The 22,081-nt window shown below is 44.1% G+C and overlaps 1 protein-coding gene across 2 annotated transcripts in view; it reads right to left on the bottom strand.

Moving 5' to 3' along the window:
• The window catches only part of LOC112260211 (parafibromin-like), a 67,000-nt gene that overhangs the window by 34,437 nt on the left and 10,482 nt on the right, over positions 1–22,081 (bottom strand). For both annotated transcript variants that reach the window (XM_024435142.2, XM_042328573.1), the window contains exon 11: positions 16,779–16,843. In XM_024435142.2, coding sequence (XP_024290910.2) covers positions 16,779–16,843 — 65 coding nt within the window. The remainder of the gene's footprint in view (positions 1–16,778; positions 16,844–22,081) is intronic.

The following is a 22,081-nucleotide window of genomic DNA, read 5'->3' as shown; positions in this document are numbered from 1 at the left end:
GCGTCCACATCAACAAACTAACATGGTCCAAGCACACCAAGGCAGTCATGAAGAGAGCATGACCAAACCCCTTCCCCATCAAGAAAAGATTTGCCATGGGTCCTCAGATCCTCAAAAAGGTTTTACAGCAACACCATTGAGAGCATCCTGACGGGTTGCCTCACTGCATGGCATTTCAACTGCTCAGCCTGCGACCGCAAGGCACTACACAGAGGGTAGTGCGTAAGGCCCAGTAAATCACCGGGGCCAAGCTTCCTGCCATCCAGGACCCCTATACCAGGCTGTGTCAGAGGAAGAACCTAAAAATGATCAAACACTCCAGCCACCTGTGTCATACTGTTCTCTCTGCTACCGCACAGCAAGCGGTACCGGAGCGCCAAGTCCAAGAGACTTCTAAAAAGCATCTACCCTCAAGCAATTAGACTCCTGAACATCTAATCAAATGGCTACCCAGACTATTTGCATTGCCCCCACCCCGCTCTTCTACAATGCTGCTACTCTGTTATCTGTGCATAGTCACTTTAATAACTACATGTACATATTACCTTGACACCGGTGCCCCCGAACATGGACTCTGTACAGGTAACACCTGTATATAGCCCCGCTATTGTTATTTACAGCTGTTTAATTATTTGTTAATCTTATCTTACTTTTGTGGGGGTCTTTTGTTAAATGCATTGTTCATTAATGGCCTGCAAGTAAGCATTTCACTGTAAGGTCTACACCTGTTGTATTAGGTGCATGTGACAAATAAAATTTGATGTCAGAGGTAAAACCAAGCCATGAGGCGGGCTGTTCGATGCAGTTGTATGGGCTAATAGCAGTAAGATAAAACAATAAAACAATTTAAAACATTTTTATACTTCAAGGGGACATAAAATGTATAATCAAATTGCAAAATTATCCTCCGTATTACCTTAAATTGCAGATAGCTTAGTAGTAAAAAGTGTACAGTATCAAAAGGAACATTGAATCATTTCACAAGTACCAGTTGATCTACATGAATTCTGAAGGGCAGGACAACTGCAAGAGAGAACGTGGGTGAAAGTGGAAAACGATATGTGTGGTACACTACAAACCACAAGTGGTAAAATACATTTAATAAAGGTCATACATTTTTCTGCCATTTCCAGTGATGAAAATAATGAAACCTCCTTGGTTAGGGTTCAGCCCAATGATTGCTAAATCAATACATCTTGTTTATGTTGAAAGCACTCCACCCACCCCTGACAATCAGCTAGGCAGAGAGATCCAAACTAAATACATTGAATAATTCTTATGAAAAAGGTGTCTACAGTACTATGGTAGTCACTTCAAGGGTTTAACCAACATTGGTGTTAAATGTGTTTCTAGCTTACCATGTACAGTGCCAGTCAAAAGTTCAGACACCTACTTATTGAAGGGTTCTCATTTATTTTTTTACATTGCAGAACAATAGTGAAGACATCAAAACTATGAAACACATGGAATCATGTAGTAACCAAAAATAAAATGTGTTCGATAAATCAAAATATATTTTATATTCTTCAAAGCAGCCACCCTTCGCCTTGACAGATTTGCACACTTTGCATTCTCTCAACCAGCTACACCTGGAATGATTTTCCAACAGTCTTGAAGGAGTTCCCACATATGCAGAGCACTTGTTGGCTGTTTTTCCTTCACTCTGCAATTCCAACTCATCCAACTAATCTAAATTGGGTTGAGGTTGGGTGATTGTGGAGGCCAGGTCATCTGATGCAGCACTCCATCACTCTCCTTCTTGGTAAAATATCCTTTACACAGCCTGGAGGTGTGTTGGGTCATTGTCCTGTTGAAAAACTAATTATCGTCCCACTAAGCGCAAACCAGATGGGATGGCGTATCACTGCATAATGCTGTGGTAGCCATGCTGGTTAAGAGTGCCTTGAATTCTAAATAACTCCGTGTCATCAGCAAAGCACCACCACACACGCAGAGATAATCCGTTCACCTACTCTGCATCTCACAACGACATGGTAGTTGGAACAAAAAATCTCAAATTTGGGCTCATCAGACCAAAGGACAGATTTCCACCGGTCTAATGTCCATTGCTCGTGTGTCTTGGTCCATGCAAGTCTCTTATTATTGGTGTCCTTTAGTAGTGGTTTCTTTGCTGTAATTTGACCATGAAGGCCTGATTCACGCAGTCTCCTCTGAACAGTTTATGTTGATGTCTGTTACTTTAACTCTGAAGCATTTATTTGCAATCATAGGCTGGTAACTAATTAACTTATCCTCTGCAGCAGAGGTAACTCTGGGTCTCCCTTTCTTGTGGCAGTCCTCATGAGAGCGAGTTTCATCATAGCACTTGATGTCTTTTGCAACTGCACTTGAAGAAACTTGATTGAGATTGACACCTTTATGTCTTAAAGTAATGGACTGTCATTTATCTTTGCTTATTTGAGCTGTTCTTGCCATAATATGGACTTGGTCTTTTACCAAATAGGGCAATCTTCTGTATACCACCCCTACCTTGTCACAACAACCGATTGGCTCAAAATGCATTAAGGAAAGAAAACACAAATGAACTTTTAATTGAAATGCATTCCAGGTGACTACCTCATGAAGCTGGTTGAGAGAATGCCAAGAGTGTGCAAAGCAGTCAAAGGCAAAGGGTGGCTACTTTGAAGAATATAAAATATATTTTGATTTGTGGAACACATTTTTGGTTACTACATGATTCCATTTGTTATTTCATAGTTTTGATGATGTAGAACATAGTACAAATAAAGAAAAACCCTGGAATGAGTAGGTGTCCAAACTTTTGACTGGTACTGTAGAATAGTGAAGAAACAGAACACTAACACAACAAATCATGTAACTATTAATTGATAAAGCTACAACTATATTGCGCATACCATAACAAATAACTGAAAACACAATGTAATAGAATGCACTCAAAATAGTGTTCAGCCTTGATCGAAAAAAAGTTCAGCATAATTCCGTCACGAAGGAGATATGTACATTCATCATGAGTTCTTCCTACGCATAAGACCCCACAAAGAATGCTTCAGAGTAACTCAGAGAAATTGTATTCTGCTTTGTGAATTAACAGTCTTCAGAAGCATTGATGAAAATGAAGCTTGGAGATTAACTAAAACAGCAGCAATGGCAAAGTAGAATAAGCATTAAAATTTCAGAATGATAGATACACTAAAATGAGACCACTGCAGTGTGTGTGGATGAGGAAGACAAAAGGCAGCTTGACCTTCCCAGGTTTGCCCATTTGCAGAGACGTCGCCGAGTCATGACTCATTCCCTGTACTCGGTGGTTCCCTACAATCAGTACCTGGAGCCCAATCTCATTATAGACTGGGCAGCCTCTGGACACAGATCACAGGCCCCAAAGACCTGGAGGTGCAGCAAGCGAACAGAACACGTCAATGAGCTGGCCAGAGCACAACAATATACCTCAAGCTTTGGGTAATAAATTAGTCACAGAAACCAATCAGAGGAACATGAACTCCCTATTACAACAGTAGAGTAGGAACTGGACTTCCAACTGGTTTGCATCTGTTATTGTCCAAGGTATGTATTGGTTCAAACAAAATATAACGATAAGAATACGATCAATGTGAAGATATGCTTTTTCGGTAGGATTTTCAATACCCCAAATGTTTTATATATTGAACAAAAATAACAAATTCAAAGATTTTACTGAGTTACAGTTCATAAGAAAAATCAGTCAAACAAATTCATTTAGGCCCTAATCAATGGATTTCACATGACTGGGAATACAGATATGCATCTGTTGGTCACAGATGCCTTAAAAAAGAAAAGCTAGGAGCATGGATCAGAGAACCAGTCAGTATCTGGTGTGACCACCATTTGCCTAATGCAGCATGACATCTCCTTCGCATAGAGTTGGAATGTTGTCCCACTCCTCTTCAATGGCTGAGCGAAGTTGCTGGATATTTGCGGGAACGTGTACGGCAACATGTTCCAGTCTATCCAAAGCATCCCAAATATGCTCAACGGGTGACAGGTGTGGTGAGTATGCAGGCCATGGAAGAACTGACATTTCCAGCTATTGTGTAAAGAGCCTTGCGTTATCATACTGAAACATGAGGTGATGGCATGACAATGGGCCTCAAGATCTCATCACGGCATCTCTGTGTATTCAAATGGTCATTGATAAAATTGAAATGTGTTCATTATCTTTAGTTTATGACTGCCCATACCATGGGGCACTCTGCTCACAACGTTGACATCAGCAAACCACTCGCCCACAGGACACCATACACACCGTCTGCCCAGTACATTTGAAACCGGGATTCATCTATGAAGAGCATTTGCCCACTGAAGTCGGTTATGATGCCGAACTGCAGTCAGGTCAAGACCCTGGTGAGGACGACAAGCATGCAGATGAGCTTCCCTGAGAGGGTTTCTGACAGTTTGTGCAGAAACACTTTGGTTGTGCAAAACCAGTTTCATCAGTTCTCTGGTTGGCTGGTCTCAGACGATCCCACAGGTGTAGAAGACAGATGTGGAGGTCCTGGGCTGGCGTGGTTACACGTGGTCTACTGTTGAGGCCGGTTGGACATACTGCCAAATTCTCTAAAACAACTTGAGACAAGGCGCTTTATGGTAGATATTAAATTCTCTGGCAACATTCCTGCCGTCAGCATGCCAATTGCATGCACCCTGAACTTGAGACATCTGTGGCATTGTGTGACAAAACAGCACATTTTAGAGAGGCCTTCTATTGAAGCAAGCACAAGGTGCACCTGTGCAATGATCATGCTGTTTAATCACCAGCTTAAAATGCCACACCTGTCAGGTGGATGGATTACCTTGCCAAAGGAGAAATGCTCACTAATAGGGATAAATAGATTTGTGGACAAAATACAAGAGAAAGCTTTGTGCATATATATATGGAACATTTTGGGGATTTTTTTTTTAAATTTCAGCTCTTGAAACCAACCCTTTACATGTTGCATTTATATTCTTGTTCAGTGTAAATTAAGCTAATTGCATTCTCTTCAGCTATTAGGGATGTAATGATTCACAGATATACATTTGAACCGTTGACCGATGCATAAGATACATTCTTCTCCAAGATGGCGTAGCAGTCAGACGTCTTGTCGTGTCGTGTCCCTTGTATATATAGTTTTTTTACATATTTTTCTTTGCATATCTTTTAAAACATTTTGCTAAACCTCAACTTCTAAATACTATCCTGCAACCCGCCTCACCCAATGTAGTGCGGATGTGCTTTTTTTTCTAAAGTATTTATATTTACTTCGGATCCGGAACCCCTCAACTGAAGCTAGCCAGCTAACTACCAGCTATCAGTCAGCAAACCATTGCTAGCGGTCTTCAGCTAACCGGTCATCAGCTAACCTTTAGCTCGGAAAGCTCTCGCCAGTTTGAACAACGCAACTCTAACCAGAGCATAACGGACCTATTATTTTTTTATCCCCGGATTCCCACCGCAAACGGAACATTTTCAGCTGGATCTTCACAACTAGCTAACTAGCTAACCGCAACCCCGGATGATTACTCCTGGCTAGCGTTTCCACCCACTTAGCTTGAAGCTAGCCCGGCCAGAGCTCCTGTGCTACCACCAAAGCATACTCCTGGGCTACAATATCCGGACCCACGACCGGTCTATCGATGTCACCGCATGAAGAGGCATAAACAGACTCACCCCATCGCGACGTCCCCCAAAGGTTAACTTTCTAGCCCTTGCTATCTCCTTGCTTGCCAATTCGGCCTGCTAACTGCTAGCTTGTTTAGCCCCGGTCCACTAACTGCTACCTTGTTTAGCCCCGGCCTACTAACTGTTAGCTTGTTAGCACAGGCCTGCTAACCGTCTGAATCGCCGCGTCCCAACCACTCACTGGACCCATATTTACTTTCAATCTCTTTTCGATTTTTAATTTGTTTATACCTTCCGGTAACCTGCCTCACCCAATGTGATACGGAATCGCTAATATTTTGAATTTTTAGAACACACTCCAGAACCTCCAGAAGCTAACCAGCTAACTAGCTACAAGCTATTTAGTCATTGTTAGCCACTGCTAGCGGCTTTTACCTTTTACCTTCTGCACAGCCAGCCAGTTTTTTTAACCTGGATAATACTCGCCAGTCTAGCTTCCCTGCCCCATCCACCGCTGCCCCCTGGACACTGATCACTTGGCTACATAGCTGATGCATGCTGGACTGTCCATTAATCACGGTACTCCATTCTGCTTGTTTATGTTTTATCTGTCGGCCCCAGCCGCACTCAGGCTCTGTGTGTAGTTAATCCGACCCTCCCTGCCTAGTCAACGCCATTTTACCTGCTGTTGTTGTGCTAGCTGATTAGCTGTTGTTGTCTCACCTACTGTTTTAGCTACTGTTTTAGCTAGCTCTCCCAATTCAACACCTGTGATTAATGTATGCCTCGCTGTATGTCTCTCTCAAATGTCAATATGCCTTGTATACTGTTGTTCAGGTTAGTTATCATTGTTTTAGTTTACAATGGAGCCCCTAGTTCCACTCTTCATACCCCTGATACCTCCTTTGTCCCACCTCCCACACATGCGGTGACCTCACCCATTACAACCAGCATGTCCAATGATACAACCTCTCTCATCATCACCCAGTGCCTGGGCTTACCTCCGCTGTACCCGCACCCCACCATACCCGTCTGCGCATTATGCCCTGAACATATTCTACCATGCCCAGAAATCTGCTCCTTTTATTCTCTGTCCCCAACGCTCTAGGCGACCAGTTTTGATAGCCTTTAGCCGCACCCTCATTCTACTCCTCCTCTGTTCCGCGGGTGATGTGGAGGTAAGCCCAGGCCCTGCATGTCCCCAGGCACCCTCATTTGTTGACTTCTGTGATCGAAAAAGCCTTGGTTTCATGAATGTCAACATCAGAAGCCTCCTCCCTAAGTTTGTTTTACTCACTGCTTTAGCACACTCTGCTAACCCTGATGTCCTTGCCGTGTCTGAATCCTGGCTCAGGAAGGCCACCAAAAATTCTGAGATTTCCATACCCAACTATAACATTTTCCGTCAAGATAGAACTGCCAAAGGGTGAGGAGTTGCAGTCTACTGCAGAGATAGCCTGCAAAGTAATGTCATACTTTCCAGGTCCATACCCAAACAGTTCGAACTACTAATTTTGAAAATTACTCTCTCCAGAAATAAGTCTCTCACTGTTGCCGCCTGCTACCGACCCCCCTCAGCTCCCAGCTGTGCCCTGGACACCATTTGTGAATTGATCGCCCCCCATCTAGCTTCAGAGTTTGCTCTGTTAGGTGACCTAAACTGGGATATGCTTAACACCCCGGCAGTCCTACAATCTAAGCTAGATGCCCTCAATCTCACACAAATCATCAAGGAACCCACCAGGTACAACCCTAAATCTGTAAACAAGGGCACCCTCATAGACGTCATCCTGACCAACTGGCCCTCCAAATACACCGCCGCTGTCTTCAACCAGGATCTAAGCGATCACTGCCTCATTGCTTGTATCCGCTACGGAGCCGCAGTCAAACGACCACCCCTCATCACTGTCAAACGCTCCCTAAAACACTTCTGTGAGCAGGACTTTCTAATCGACCTGGCCTGGGTATCCTGGAAGGACATTGACCTCATCCCGTCAGTTGAGGATGCCTGGTCATTCTTTAAAAGTAACTTCCTCACCATTTTAGATAAGCATGCCCCGTTCAAAAAATGCAGAACTAAGAACAGATATAGCCCTTGGTTCACTCCAGACCTGACTGCCCTCGACCAGCACAAAAACATCCTGTGGCGGACTGCAATAGCATCGAATAGTCCCCGCGATATACAACTGTTCAGGGAAGTCAGGAACCAATACATGCAGTCAGTCAGGAAAGCTAAGGCCAGCTTCTTCAGGCAGAAATTTGCATCCTGTAGCTCCAACTCCAAAAAGTTCTGGGACACTGAAGTCCATGGAGAACAAGAGCAGCACCTCCCAGCTGCCCACTGCACTGAGGCTAGGTAACACGGTCACCACCGATAAATCCATGATTATCGAAAACTTCAACAAGCATTTCTCAACGGCTGGTCATGCCTTCCGCCTGGCTACTCCAACAGCTCCGCCCCCCCGCAGCTACTCGCCCAGCCTCTCCAGGTTCTCCTTTACCCAAACCCAGATAGCAGATGTTCTGAAAGAGCTGCAAAACCTGGACCCGTACAAATCAGCTGGGCTTGACAATCTGGACCCTCTATTTCTGAAACTATCCGCCGCCATTGTCGCAACCCCTAATACCAGCCTGTTCAACCTCTCTTTCATATCGTCTGAGATGCCCAAGGATTGGAAAGCTGCCGCAGTCATCCCCCTCTTCAAAGGGGGAGACACCCTGGACCCAAACTGTTACAGACCTATATCCATCCTGCCCTGCCTATCTAAGGTCTTCGAAAGTCAAGTCAACAAACAGATCACTGACCATCTCGAATCCCACCGTACCATTTCCGCTGTGCAATCTGGTTTCCGAGCCAGTCACGGGTGCACCTCAGCCACGCTCAAGGTACTAAACGATATCATAACCGCCATCGATAAAAGACAGTACTGTGCAGCAGTCTTCATCGACCTGGCCAAGGCTTTCGACTCTGTCAATCACCATGTTCTTATCGGCAGACTCAGTAGCCTCGGTTTTTCTAATGACTGCCTTGCCTGGTTCACCAACTACTTTGCAGACAGAGTTCAGTGTGTCAAATCGGAGGGCATGTTGTCCGGTCCTCTGGCAGTCTCTATGGGGGTGCCACAGGGTTCAATTCTCGGGCCGACTCTTTTCTCTGTATATATCAATGATGTTGCTCTTGCTGCGGGCGATTCCCTGATCCACCTCTACGCAGACGACACCATTCTATATACTTTCGGCCCGTCATTGGACACTGTGCTATCTAAGTTAGCCCCTTAAAGATCAGGTCTTTTTTTTCAACGTTTTGTTAAAAATCGCGCAAAATTTCAACGTCCTGCTACTCATGCCAGGAATATAGTACATGCATATGATTAGTATGTGTGGATAGAAAACACTGAAGTTTCTAGAACTAGTTAAATCATGTCTGACTATAACAGAACGTGTGGAGCAGGCAAAAGCCCAAGGAAAACTGTTCACAAAAAAATATATATCCTTCCGCCAGTTGCCTGTATTGTCTATGGCAAGGGAAAATAGATAACGACCAGTTTACAATGCCTACAGCTTCCACACGATGTCGCCAGTACTGTCATTTGCTTTGAAGTTAATCCTTGGTGAGATGAGAAATAGGCACTTCCTGTTATCGAGTACACAGCTGAAAGTTTTGAGAGAGAGAAAATGGAGCATCATTTCAAGAATTGCTGCTATTGAATACAGATCGCCCCGTGATCAATTATTAACGTTTACTAATACCTAAAGTTGGTTTACAAAAGTAGTTTGAAGTGTTTTGTCAAAGTTTATCGGCAACTTTTTTAATTTTAAAAAATGACGTTGCATTTTGTAAAGCTGCTTTTTCCTGGATCAGACGGGCTTCATAAATGGACATTTTGGGTATACATGGACGGATTTAATCGAAAAAAAGACCCAATTGTGATGTTTATGGGACAAATAGGAGTGCCAACAAAGAAGCTCGTCAAAGGTAATGAATGTTTTATATTTTATTTCTGCGTTTTGTGTAGCGCCGGCTACGCTAATTCCTTTGTTTACGTCTTTTTCCGGTATTGCGGTGGGGGGGTGCATGCTATCAGATAATAGCTTCTCATGCTTTCGCCGAAAAGCATTTTAAAAATCTGACATGTTGGCTAGATTCACAACGAGTGTAGCTTTAATTGAGTACCCTGCATGTGTGTTTTAATGAAAGTTTGAGTTTTAGCGAGTACTAGTAGCATTTGGCGTTGCGCATTTCCATTTCCTGTTGGCTAGGTGAGACGCAGACGTCTCACCTTGCCCTAAGAGGCTAACCTCCAAACGAGCTTCAATGCCATACAACACTCCTTCCGTGGCCTCCAACTGCTCTTAAATGCCAGTAAAACCAAATGCATGCTTTTCAACCGTTCGCTGCCTGCACCCGCACGCCTGACCAGCATCACCACCCTGGATGGTTCCGACCTTGAATATGTGGACATCTATAAGTACCTAGGTGTCTGGCTAGACTGTAAACTCTCCTTCCAGACTCATATCAAACATCTCCAATCGAAAATCAAATCAAGAGTTGGCTTTCTATTCTGCAACAAAGCCTCCTTCACTCACGCCGCCAAACTTACCCTAGTAAAACTGACTATCCTACCGATCCTCGACTTCGGCGATGTCATCTACAAAATTGCTTCCAACACTCTACTCAGCAAACTGGATGCAGTTTATCACAGTGCCATCCGTTTTGTCACTAAAGCACCTTATGCCACCCACCACTGCGACTTGTATGCTCTAGTCGGCTAGCCCTCGCTACATATTCGTCGCCAGACCCACTGGCTCCAGATCATCTACAAGTCCATGCTAGGTAAAGCTCCGCCTTATCTCAGTTCACTGGTCACGATGGCAACACCCATCCGTAACACGCGCTCCAGCAGGTGTATCTCAAATCAAATTTTATTTGTCACATACACATGGTTAGCAGATGTTAATGCGAGTGTAGCGAAATGCGTGTGCTTCTAGTTCCGAGAATGCTGTAATAACGAGCAAGTAATCTAACTAACAATTCCAAAAAAAAAAAAAAAAAACTACTGTCATACACAGTGTAAGGGGATAAAGAATATGTACATAAGGATATATGAATGAGTGATGGTACAGAGCAGCATAGGCAAGATACAGTAGATGATATCGAGTACAGTATATACATATGAGATAAGTATGTAAACCAAGTGGCATAGTTAAAGTGGCTAGTGATACATGTATTACATAAGGATGCAGTCGATGATATAGAGTACAGTATCAACGTATGCATATGAGATGAACAATGTAGGGAAAGTAACATTATATAAGGTAGCATTGTTTAAAGTGACTAGTGATATATTTACATCATTTCCCATCAATTCCCATGATTAAAGTGGCTGGAGTAGAGTCAGTGTCATTGACAGTGTGTTGGCAGTAGCCACTCAATGTTAGTGGTGGCTGTTTAACAGTCTGATGGCCTTGAGATAGAAGCTGTTTTTCAGTCTCTCGGTCCCAGCTTTGATGCACCTGTACTGACCTCGCCTTCTAGATGGCAGCGGGGTGAACAGGCAGTGGCTCGGGTGGTTGATGTCCTTGATGATCTTTATGGCCTTCCTGTAGCATCGGGTGGTGTAGGTGTCCTGGAGGGCAGGTAGTTTGCCCCCGGTGATGCGTTGTGCAGACCTCACTACCCTCTGGAGAGCCTTACGGTTGAGGGCGGTGCAGTTGCCATACCAGGCGGTGATACAGCCCGCCAGGATGCTCTCGATTGTGCATCTGTAGAAGTTTGTGAGTGCTTTTGGTGACAAGCCGAATTTCTTCAGCCTCCTGAGGTTGAAGAGGCGCTGCTGCGCCTTCCTCACGATGCTGTCTGTGTGAGTGGACCAATTCAGTTTGTCTGTGATGTGTATGCCGAGGAACTTAAAACTTGCTACCCTCTCCACTACTGTTCCATCGATGTGGATGGGGGGGTGTTCCCTCTGCTGTTTCCTGAAGTCCATAATCATCTCCTTAGTTTTGTTGACGTTGAGTGTGAGGTTATTTTCCTGACACCACACTCCGAGGGCCCTCACCTCCTCCCTGTAGGCAGTCTCGTCGTTGTTGGTAATCAAGCCTACCACTGTTGTGTCGTCCGCAAACTTGATGATTGAGTTGGAGGCGTGCATGGCCACGCAGTCGTGGGTGAACAGGGAGTACAGGAGAGGGCTCAGAACGCACCCTTGTGGGGCCCCAGTGTTGAGGATCAGCGGGGAGGAGATGTTGTTGCCTACCCTCACCACCTGGGGGCGGCCCGTCAGGAAGTCCAGCACCCAGTTGCACAGGGCGGGGTCGAGACCCAGGGTCTCGAGCTTGATGACGAGCTTGGAGGGTACTATGGTGTTGAATGCCGAGCTGTAGTCGATGAACAGCATTCTCACATAGGTATTCCTCTTGTCCAGATGGGTTAGGGCAGTGTGCAGTGTGGTTGAGATTGCATCGTCTGTGGACCTATTTGGGCGGTAAGCAAATTGGAGTGGGTCAAGGGTGTCAGGTAGGGTGGAGGTGATATGGTCCTTGACTAGTCTCTCAAAGCACTTCATGATGACGGATGTGAGTGCTACGGGGCGGTAGTCGTTTAGCTCAGTTACCTTAGCTTTCTTGGGAACAGGAACAATGGTGGCACTCTTGAAGCATGTGGGAACAGCAGACTGGTATAGGGATTGATTGAATATGTCCGTAAACACACCGGCCAGCTGGTCTGCGCATGCTCTGAGGGCGCAGCTGGGGATGCCGTCTGGGCCTGCAGCCTTGCGAGGGTTAACACGTTTAAATGTCTTACTCACTTCGGCTGCAGTGAAGGAGAGACCGCATGTTTCCGTTGCAGGCCGTGTCAGTGGCACTGTATTGTCCTCAAAGCGGGCAAAAAAGTTATTTAGTCTGCCTGGGAGCAAGACATCCTGGTCCGTGACTGGGCTGGGTTTCTTCCTGTAGTCCGTGATTGACTGTAGACCCTGCCACATACCTCTTGTGTCTGAGCCGTTGAATTGAGATTCTACTTTGTCTCTGTACTGGCGCTTAGCTTGTTTGATAGCCTTGCGGAGGGAATAGCTGCACTGTTTGTATTCAGTCATGTTACCAGACACCTTGCCCTGATTAAAAGCAGTGGTTCGTGCCTTCAGTTTCACACGAATGCTGCCATCAATCCACGGTTTCTGGTTAGGGAATGTTTTAATCGTTGCTATGGGAACGACATCTTCAACGCACGTTCTAATGAACTCGCACACCGTATCAGCGTATTCGTCAATGTTGTTGTCTGACGCAATACGAAACATCTCCCAGTCCACGTGATGGAAGCAGTCTTGGAGTGTGGAGTCAGCTTGGTCGGACCAGCGTTGGACAGACCTCAGCGTGGGAGCTTCTTGTTTTAGTTTCTGTCTGTAGGCAGGGATCAACAAAATGGAGTCGTGGTCAGCTTTTCCGAAAGGGGGCGGGGCAGGGCCTTATATGCGTCGCGGAAGTTAGAGTAACAATGATCCAGGGTCTTTCCACCCCTGGTTGCGCAATCGATATGCTGATAAAATTTAGGGAGTCTTGTTTTCAGATTAGCCTTGTTAAAATCCCCAGCTACAATGAATGCAGCCTCCGGATAAATCGTTTCCAGTTTGCAGAGTTAAATAAAGTTTGTTCAGAGCCATCGATGTGTCTGCTTGGGGGGGATATATACGGCTGTGATTATAATCGAAGAGAATTCTCTTGGTAGATAATGCGGTCTACATTTGATTGTGAGGAATTCTAAATCAGGTGAACAGAAGGATTTGAGTTCCTGTATGTTTCTTTCATCACACCATGTCACGTTGGCCATAAGACATACGCCCCGCCCCTCTTCTTACCAGAAAGATGTTTGTTTCTGTCGGCGCGATGCGTGGAGAAACCCGCTGGCTGCACCGCTTCGGATTGTGTCTCTCCAGTGAGCCATGTTTCCGTGAAGCAAAGAACGTTACAGTCTCTGATGTCCTTCTGGAATGCTACCCTTGCTCGGATTTCATCAACCTTGTTGTCAAGAGACTGGACATTGGCAAGAAGAATGCTAGGGAGTGGTGCACGATGTGCCCGTCTCCGGAGTCTGACCAGAAGACCGCTTCGTTTCCCTCTTTTTCTGAGTCGTTTTTTTTTTTGGTCGCTGCATGTGATCCACTCGGTTACACTGTTTGTAAGGCAGAACACAGGATCCGCATCGCGAAAAACATATTCTTGGTCGTACTGATCATCCCTAAAGCCAACACCTCATTTGGCCGCCTTTCGTTCCAGTTCTCTGCTGACTGTGACTGGAACGAATTGCGCAAAAAAACAAAAAATAATAATAATAAAAAATAAAAAATAAAAATAAAAAAATAGCTGAAGTTGGAGACTTATCTCCCTCAAACATCTGCTATCTGAGCAGCTAACCGGTCGCTGCAGCTGTACATAGTCTATTGGTAAATAGCCCACCCATTTTTACCTACCTCATCCCCATACTGTTTTTATTTATTTACTTGCTCTTTTGCACACCAATATCTCTACCTGTACATGACCATCTGATCATTTATCACTCCAGTGTTAATCTGCAAAATTGTAATTATTCACCTACCTCCTCATGCCTTTTGCACACAATGTATATAGACTCCCCTTTTTTCTGTGTTATTGACTTGTTAATTGTTTACTCCATGTGTAACTCTGTTGTCTGTTCACACTGCTATGCTTTATATTATTTATTATTAAATAATTATTTATTATTGGCCAGGTCGCAGTTGCAAATGAGAACTTGTTCTCAACTAGCCTACCTGGTGAAATAAAAAAATATTTAAAAAAAATAGTGCATGGGAGCATTTGAAAACCGATCCAAAACGTTATGAATTGCCGGTTTACTAAATGTTTTCAAAAATATTCCAAAAATACCTTATCTGTTGTGGCTGAATTGACGAGTCCTCTCCTTCAGTTCAGTAGCCTATCAAACGTTTATGCATGTAACTGCGTACAACTATCTGATAAGTGTACAGTTTAAGACAGTTGCTCATGTCAACGAGAGATGGGCCTTATCCCTGTTCTAATAGGCTATTTGTGCATCTGCACAGCACGTTCAACATTCAAATGCTTGTAAAAGTGTCTTTCACACTGTCAAATCATAGGCTTTATAAGTGACAACCAATGTAATTTGCTGGGTCATTGTTACCAAATGCACTGTAGAGAATGGCGTTTTAACAGAGAGGACAACCCACATCCAACTGCTGCTTGGAGTTTTCAAACATTCAGAATTTACTTCGATTCAGGTTCACCATAATAAATAGTTTTGCTTTAAAACAGCCAGGGTATTGTGATTTTTACATGAACAGGGTCTTTTCATCAAGGACATTATGCAACTTCTTAAAAATTGCATAGACATGGTCGCAATGGTCTAGAGGTGTAACGGTACACGTATTAGCACCGAAACGGTCAATACAGCAACCTCTGACCCGCCTGCGGAAGAATACATCAAAAATAAAAAATAATTGTCCCCCCCAAAAAATCTCTGGAGTTCTGTACGATGGGGGTGGTCGATAAACCAGAATTGGAGGATCCTCCATGATCGTTAAAATCCCTAGTTTGGGAATATTTTGGCTTCACAGTAGATTACAACAACGATGGACCGAATGTTGTGGATAAAACGTTAACAGTATGGCGCCACTGCTCAACGAGAATAGCCTACGCAGATTGGCGCATGTAGCTTGTTGTTATTGGCTAATCACAAATCATCAACACGGCACTATAATCATAGAGCCTCCGTTGTGACAAAGTAAGTTGAGATGATCCAATCAATGGAAGATATGGAAATAGTGCCTTCGGAAAGTATCCAGACCCACTGACTTTTTCCACATTTTATTACGTTGTAGCCTTATAAAAATGGATTTTAAAAATAAATAATCCTCAGTAGTCTACACAATACCCCAGTCACAAAGCAAAAACAGGTTAAATGTTTTGCACATTTATTTGCAAACAAAAATCCCTTATTTACGTAAGTATTCAGACCCTTTGCTATGAGACTTGAAATGGAGCTCAGGTGCATCCTGTTTCCATTGATCATCTTTGAGATGTTTTGTCAGAGCCCTCAAACTCAACTCTGGACCGCAAAGCCAGTTCCACTGCTTGTTTTCAAAATCAGGTAGAACAGAACCCAAGCAGCATCCTGACCTCGTAGAGTAAGAGTTGAATACCCCTGGTGCAGAGAATCATTGTACCATCTAGACCACTGAAATATATTTTCGATAACCCAACATTTGTAGTTTCAGCTGTTTGGAACTGGTGTACAAAACCAAGCATTGAAATGGCGCACTTAAAACAAATACACTGCTTCTGGACTTACTTTCAATGAGAATGACAGATAGAAATATGAGTTGTCAATTTGGTCAGGTCACCCAAAAAGTTAGTTAGATATTGCATCTTTAATTGAGAAGGATATGACCAAGAGCCAACAGGTAGACTGCTACTTAATAGTCAATGGAGGTTAGGCTTGGGTGGTATACTGTATACCGGGGTATTTGGAAAAGACCAAAATGTTTTTTTTTTCAATACCGTCAAAACTAATAGTAGTTTTCCATAAATGTGAATATTTGTAGATGCTTTAAATGAATACCTGCAGTTAACTTGTAAAATGCATTAGAGGATAACGCTTACTGTAGTTCCCCAGAACAGTTCAGCCAGTCACGTTTGTTTGTAAATAGCATAACGGGAGAAAGTGGGAGGTGGTGAGTCCATAGCGTTCTATATCTATCGGCAAGTCTGTTGTGCAGCGCACTTGAGGTGATGAAGTTACACTTGTATGCAATTCACTACTAAATGTTTGCCATCAGATATCTTACAATGGCTTTCTGCCGTATTAGAGAAGTCCTACTACTAGAGTTTCTTCCACATCCCCTCTGCTCCGTGTACACCTGCTGCTCTTCACTCAGAAAAGCATGCACAACAACTTTGTTCATTTGCACAATTTCTCTCACTTATAAATGTCCACTTACCAAAAACGACATTCGGTAGCTACTAGTAATGCTTGTATAGCTTTGAGCTTGATTTTCCATTCATTGCAATTACATTTCGCTAATGGTGTCTATGTGACTTTGCTATTACTTGTGCCAATTTTGTTAGCATTCTGGTAGACGCCCCAAAAGAAGAAAGATGGTCTTACCGTTACAGATTTCAGAGTCATGCCGTGGTAGGTGCCCATGGTGTCAATCTTGAATCCCTCCGTTTCTAAAAGGACACAACAAGTCAATCAATCAGTAATGCACGTTACTTTTCAGGTTGCTTAGGGTAGGGCTACGGCGGTCATGACATTGTGTCAGCCAGTTGATTGTTAATTAACGGACGTTATTTTATTGACTAACACATTCAGCATTTCCTGGCTTCCACGCATAGCCTACAAGCCACTGATGCAAACCTTAGGAACATCTACATTTTAAAAAGTCTAATAAATCCATGTAATATAGCCTACACCATCACAATAAATCAATTATTCATTTTAGACAGGTCTAAAGAAACATGTTAAGAAAATGTAGTCTATTTCAGAAGAAGAGAATACTTTGAGATGTCCTGATGCTAGGCCTTGATCTGGCTATGCCATATGGCTGTGGGCTACACTAGTTCATTTAGCAGACAAGATTTGCTTAGAATTCCACGGCATCATTTTATATTATAAAGAATACAATTGAACATAGCTGAATAAAATAAACGATTTGAGGGAGTGCGCACATGCGGCCATTCTGTGTTGAGCGGCTAACAAAGAAAAAAGGTACTCCTATATGCTTACTTTTAATTAATTTATCCAACTTTTAGTTGTGATACAAACGTTGGGGTATACAGTGCATTCGGAAAGTATTCAAAACCCTTCACTTTTTCCACTTTGTTATGTTACAGCCTTATTCTAAAATTGATTCGATTATTTTTACCCCGCTCGACAATCTACACACACAAAATATTGACAAAGCGAACACGAAATAAAAAAAAATTAAACTCATTTATAAAACGTATTTATTTATAAATACTTTACATAACTATTTCAGACCCTTTGCTATGAGACTAAATTGAGCTCAGGTACATCCTGTTTCCATGTTTCTACAACTTCATTGGAGTCCACCTGTGGTAAATTCAACTGATTGGACATTATTTGGAAAGGCACACACCTGTCTATATAAAGTCCCACAGTTGACAGTGTATGTCAGAGCACAGGATTGTGTCGAGGCACAGATCTGGGAAAGGGTACCAAAAAATGTCTGCGGCATTGGAGGTCCAAGAACACAGTGGCCTCCATCATTCTAAAAAGGAAAAAGTTTGGAACCACCAAGACTCTTCCTAGAGCTGACCGGCCAAACTGAGCAATCGGGGGAAAAGGGCCTTGGTCAGGGAGGTGACCAAGAACCCGATGGTCACTCTGACAGAGCTCTAGAGGTTCTCTGTGGAGATGGGAGAACCTTCCAAGGGGAAAACCCTCTCTGCAGCACTGGAGGAAACCAGGCACCACGCATCACCATCCCTACGATGAAGCATGGGATTGCCAGCATCCTGCTGTGGATGTTTTTTAGCAGCAGGCACTGGGAGACTAGTCAGGAACGAGAGAAAGATGAACAGAGCAAAGTACAGAGAGATGCTGGATGAAAACCTGCTCAGGACCTCAGACTAAGGTGAAGGTTCAACTTCCAACAGGAAAACAACCCTAAGAACACAGCCAAGACAACACAGGAGTGGCTTCGGGACAAGTCTCTGAATATCCTTGAGTGGCCCAACCACAGTCCGGACTTGAACCCGATCGAATATCTCCGGAGAAACCTGAAAATAGCTGTGCAGGTATGCTCCCCATCCAACCGGACAGAGCTCGAGAGGATCTGCAGAGAAGAATGGGAGAAACTCCCCAAATACAGGTTTGCCAAGCTTGTAGCATCATAACCAAGAAGACTTGAGGCTGTAATCGCTGCCAACTGTGCATCAAAGTACTGAGTCAAGGGTCTGAATAATTATGTAGAAGTGATAGAAGTTTATGCAAAAAAATTCTAAAAACCCATTTTGCTTTGTCATTATGGGGTAGTGTGTATAGATTGAATATTTTTCTTCTACATTTTATTACATTACAGCCATATTCTAAAATGGACGGAGAAAAAAAAAAAGTTTAGGGTCTGAATTACATTCCGAATGCACTTGATGTTTTGATTTTAAATACATTCTAAAGCTGCATGATGAGACTAACAAAAGTTGCATGAAAGGCATGAGCTTTGCTTTGTTTTTTTTTGCACAGGCTGTGTATACACTTCATTCTCATTCACAATTTGACAAGCACTTAATGCCTCGAATTGGCAGTTGTGCCCTTGGGCTGAAAATAATAATTATACATTCCCTTCTCCTGGCTACACGCACCAAAGCACCTCTCACTCACATGGCTCTCCATCACGTGACGGGGTCTTTCTCACAGGCTACAAGTGAAGACAGACATCGGGGACGCAACTACATATATTCCAAACATAGTCTGGGACAGTTGTGGGATGTGATCGATCATAAATGAACACTACCACAAGCATTAAAAAAAAAACATTTTTACGCAATGTGGCTGGCGCAACATATCAGAATGTTTAGCTTAAAATAACTGTTAAGCTATTTCTTCACATAAGCGTAGCAATGTGACTAAGTACAATGAGTTATCTATGCACTTAAATAGCGAATGGAGGACGCTATTCCCATGGTTCACACCACTTCTCAAAAACGCACCACTTATTTCTATACAGTGAGTGTAGAAGGGGCTCTAGCGCACTGGATAGTCAATGACTCAGTGGCAAGCCTGTGGTGTTCAGATTCCTCATCTCACTGGCCAGGCCCAGAGGAGCATGGTTTTTGGGTGAGGTCTTCACTGTCAAGACCACCTACCTCATTGACACTACCCCTATGGGAGTGCCAGGAACAAAGACCGAGGAGCTAGTGCTAGCCCGAAGGGAACAGCGAGGTATTCATAGGCTGTTCCCTGAAAGGCAAGCCTGAGAAACTTGTGTGTTGGCCGAATGTTTATGAAAATAAGCATCCTGCAGGTCGACTGAAGTAGCTTTAACGAATAGAGCGAAACAGCACTTTGGAAAACTATGTGAATAGAGTTGCTTCTTCGATCTTGAGTCTGCCCCACGCAGGGTAGCAGTGGCCATACTTTGTTAAACCGGGGAGTCAGGTTGGGCCGCAGTCATGCCACTGTTGCCCTCCTACATTCCTAATTAATCGAAAAGGAAAATGCTAAAGCCGTGGGGCTAGTGTAGGCGTTAGCTAGCTGGCAACCACATGGTAAGTTATAGATTGTACATGATATGGATTTTGCCATATGATAAATTTTACTAATTTATGACACAAGGCGTTTTTGTTTAGTTCAACATTTGAGTGATACAGCCTAGTGGGCTAGTTCAAATTGTTTATTTTACTAAAAACATGGACATTACACGTAATCTGCCTGCCAATCAAAGTCAACAAGCATGCGCAACTACAGAGTAAGCTAACATTTAGTTAAGTAAACTCCTTTTGTTAGCAACAGTGTCCGAAAATCAAGAGCAAGTGTAAGCAAGCATTGAGGATGACTGAAGAAAAAAGGGGATGAGATAACGAGTGCAATTACATATCACATAGCGAAAGACAGTTCAAACTGTGGCGAAAGACGGTTTCAGAAAGGTGATTCGAACTCTAGACCCAAGATCCCGAGCCGTAAATACTTCAGCAAAACATGTCTGCCAGAACTCTACACAGAATGTCAAGACAGAGTTCCCAACTAAATCTGTAACACTGCATTCTTCTCTACCACTGCCGACTTACGGTCAAGCCGGACCACAAAGCTATACATTAGCCTCAAGATGCATTACATTGACAACTGGAAGCTACAAAGCAAATGCCTTCAGACCTCTAACAATGGACAAGACTAGGTAGGGTGTTTCGGACACAGGCTACACATTGCTACTGTTAAGTTTCAACTTCCAAAACGGAGCTAGGTGGAAAGATAACGCAACTTACAAAACAACTTAAAATGCAGAATACCCATTGCATTCTTTATCTCCTGTATGACCTCCCTACAACGCCTGGGCATGCTCCTGGTGAGGTGGCGGATGGTCTCCTGAGGGATCTCCTCCCAGACCTGGACTAAAGCATCCGCCAACTCCTGGACAGTCTGTGGTGCAACATGGCGTTGGTGGATGGAGCGAGTTCTGTGTATGACATGATGTCCCAGATGTGCTCAATTGGATTCAGGTCAGATGTGGGATTCAGGTCTGGGGGGCGGGCCAGTCCATAGCATCAATGCCTTCCTCTTGCAGGAACAGCTGACACACTCCAGCCACATGAGGTCTAGCATTGTCTTGCATTAGGAGGAACCCAGGGCCAAGCGCACCAGCATATGGTCTCACAAGGGGTCTGAGGATCTCATCTCGGTACCTAATGGCAGTCAGGCAACTTCTGGCGAGCACATGGAGGGCTGTGCGGCCCCCCCAAAGAAATGCCACCCCACACCATGACTGACCCACCACCAAACCGGTCATGCTGGAGGATGTTGCAGGCAGCAGAACGTTCTCCACAGCGTCTCCAGACTGTCAGATTTGCTCAGTGTGAACCTGCTTTCATCTGTGAAGAGCACAGGGTGCCAGTGGCGAATTTGCCAATCTTGGTGTTCTCTGGCAAATGCCAAACGTCCTGCACGGTGTTGGGCTGTAAGCACAACCCCCACCTGTGGCGTCGGGCCCTCATGGAGTCTGTTTCTGACCGTTTGAGCAGACACATGCACATTTGTGGCCTGCTGGAGGTCATTTTGCAGGGCTCTGGCAGTGCTCCTCCTTGCACAAAGGCGGAGGTAGCGGTCCTGCTGCTGGGTTGTTGCCCTCCTACGGCCTCCTCCACGTATCCTGATGTACTGGTCTGTCTCCTGGTAGCGCCTCCATGCTCTGGACACTATGCTGACAGACACAGCAAACCTTACCACAGCTCGCATTAATGTTCCATCCTGGATGAGCTGCACTACCTGAGCCACTTGTGTGGGTTGTAGACTCCGTCTCATGCTACCACTAGAGTGAAAGCACCGCCAGCATTCAAAAGTGACCAAAACATGAGCCAGGAAGCATAGGAACTGAGAAGTGGTCTGTGGTCACCACCTGCAGAACCACTCCTTTATTGGGGGTGTCTTGCTAATTGCCTATAATTTCCACCTCCATTTGCACAACAGCATGTGACATTTGTCAATCAGTGTTGCTTCCTAAGTGGACAGTTTGATTTCACAGAAGTGTGATTGACTTGGAGTTACAATGTGTTGTTTAAGTGTTCCCTTTATTTTTTTTGAGCAGTGTATAAAAAACAAACTTTCATTAAATCACACATGCAAGATAGCAAATTAAAGCTACACCTGTTGTGAATCCAGCCAACATGTCAGATTTCAAAAGGGCTTTTCTGCTAAAGCAAACGATGCTATTATCTGAGGATAGCAGCTCCGTA

Source organism: Oncorhynchus tshawytscha, linkage group LG10, assembly GCF_018296145.1.
Source record: "Oncorhynchus tshawytscha isolate Ot180627B linkage group LG10, Otsh_v2.0, whole genome shotgun sequence".
Taxonomy (NCBI): domain Eukaryota; kingdom Metazoa; phylum Chordata; class Actinopteri; order Salmoniformes; family Salmonidae; genus Oncorhynchus; species Oncorhynchus tshawytscha.
This window is presented reverse-complemented; position numbering and strand designations above follow the sequence as displayed.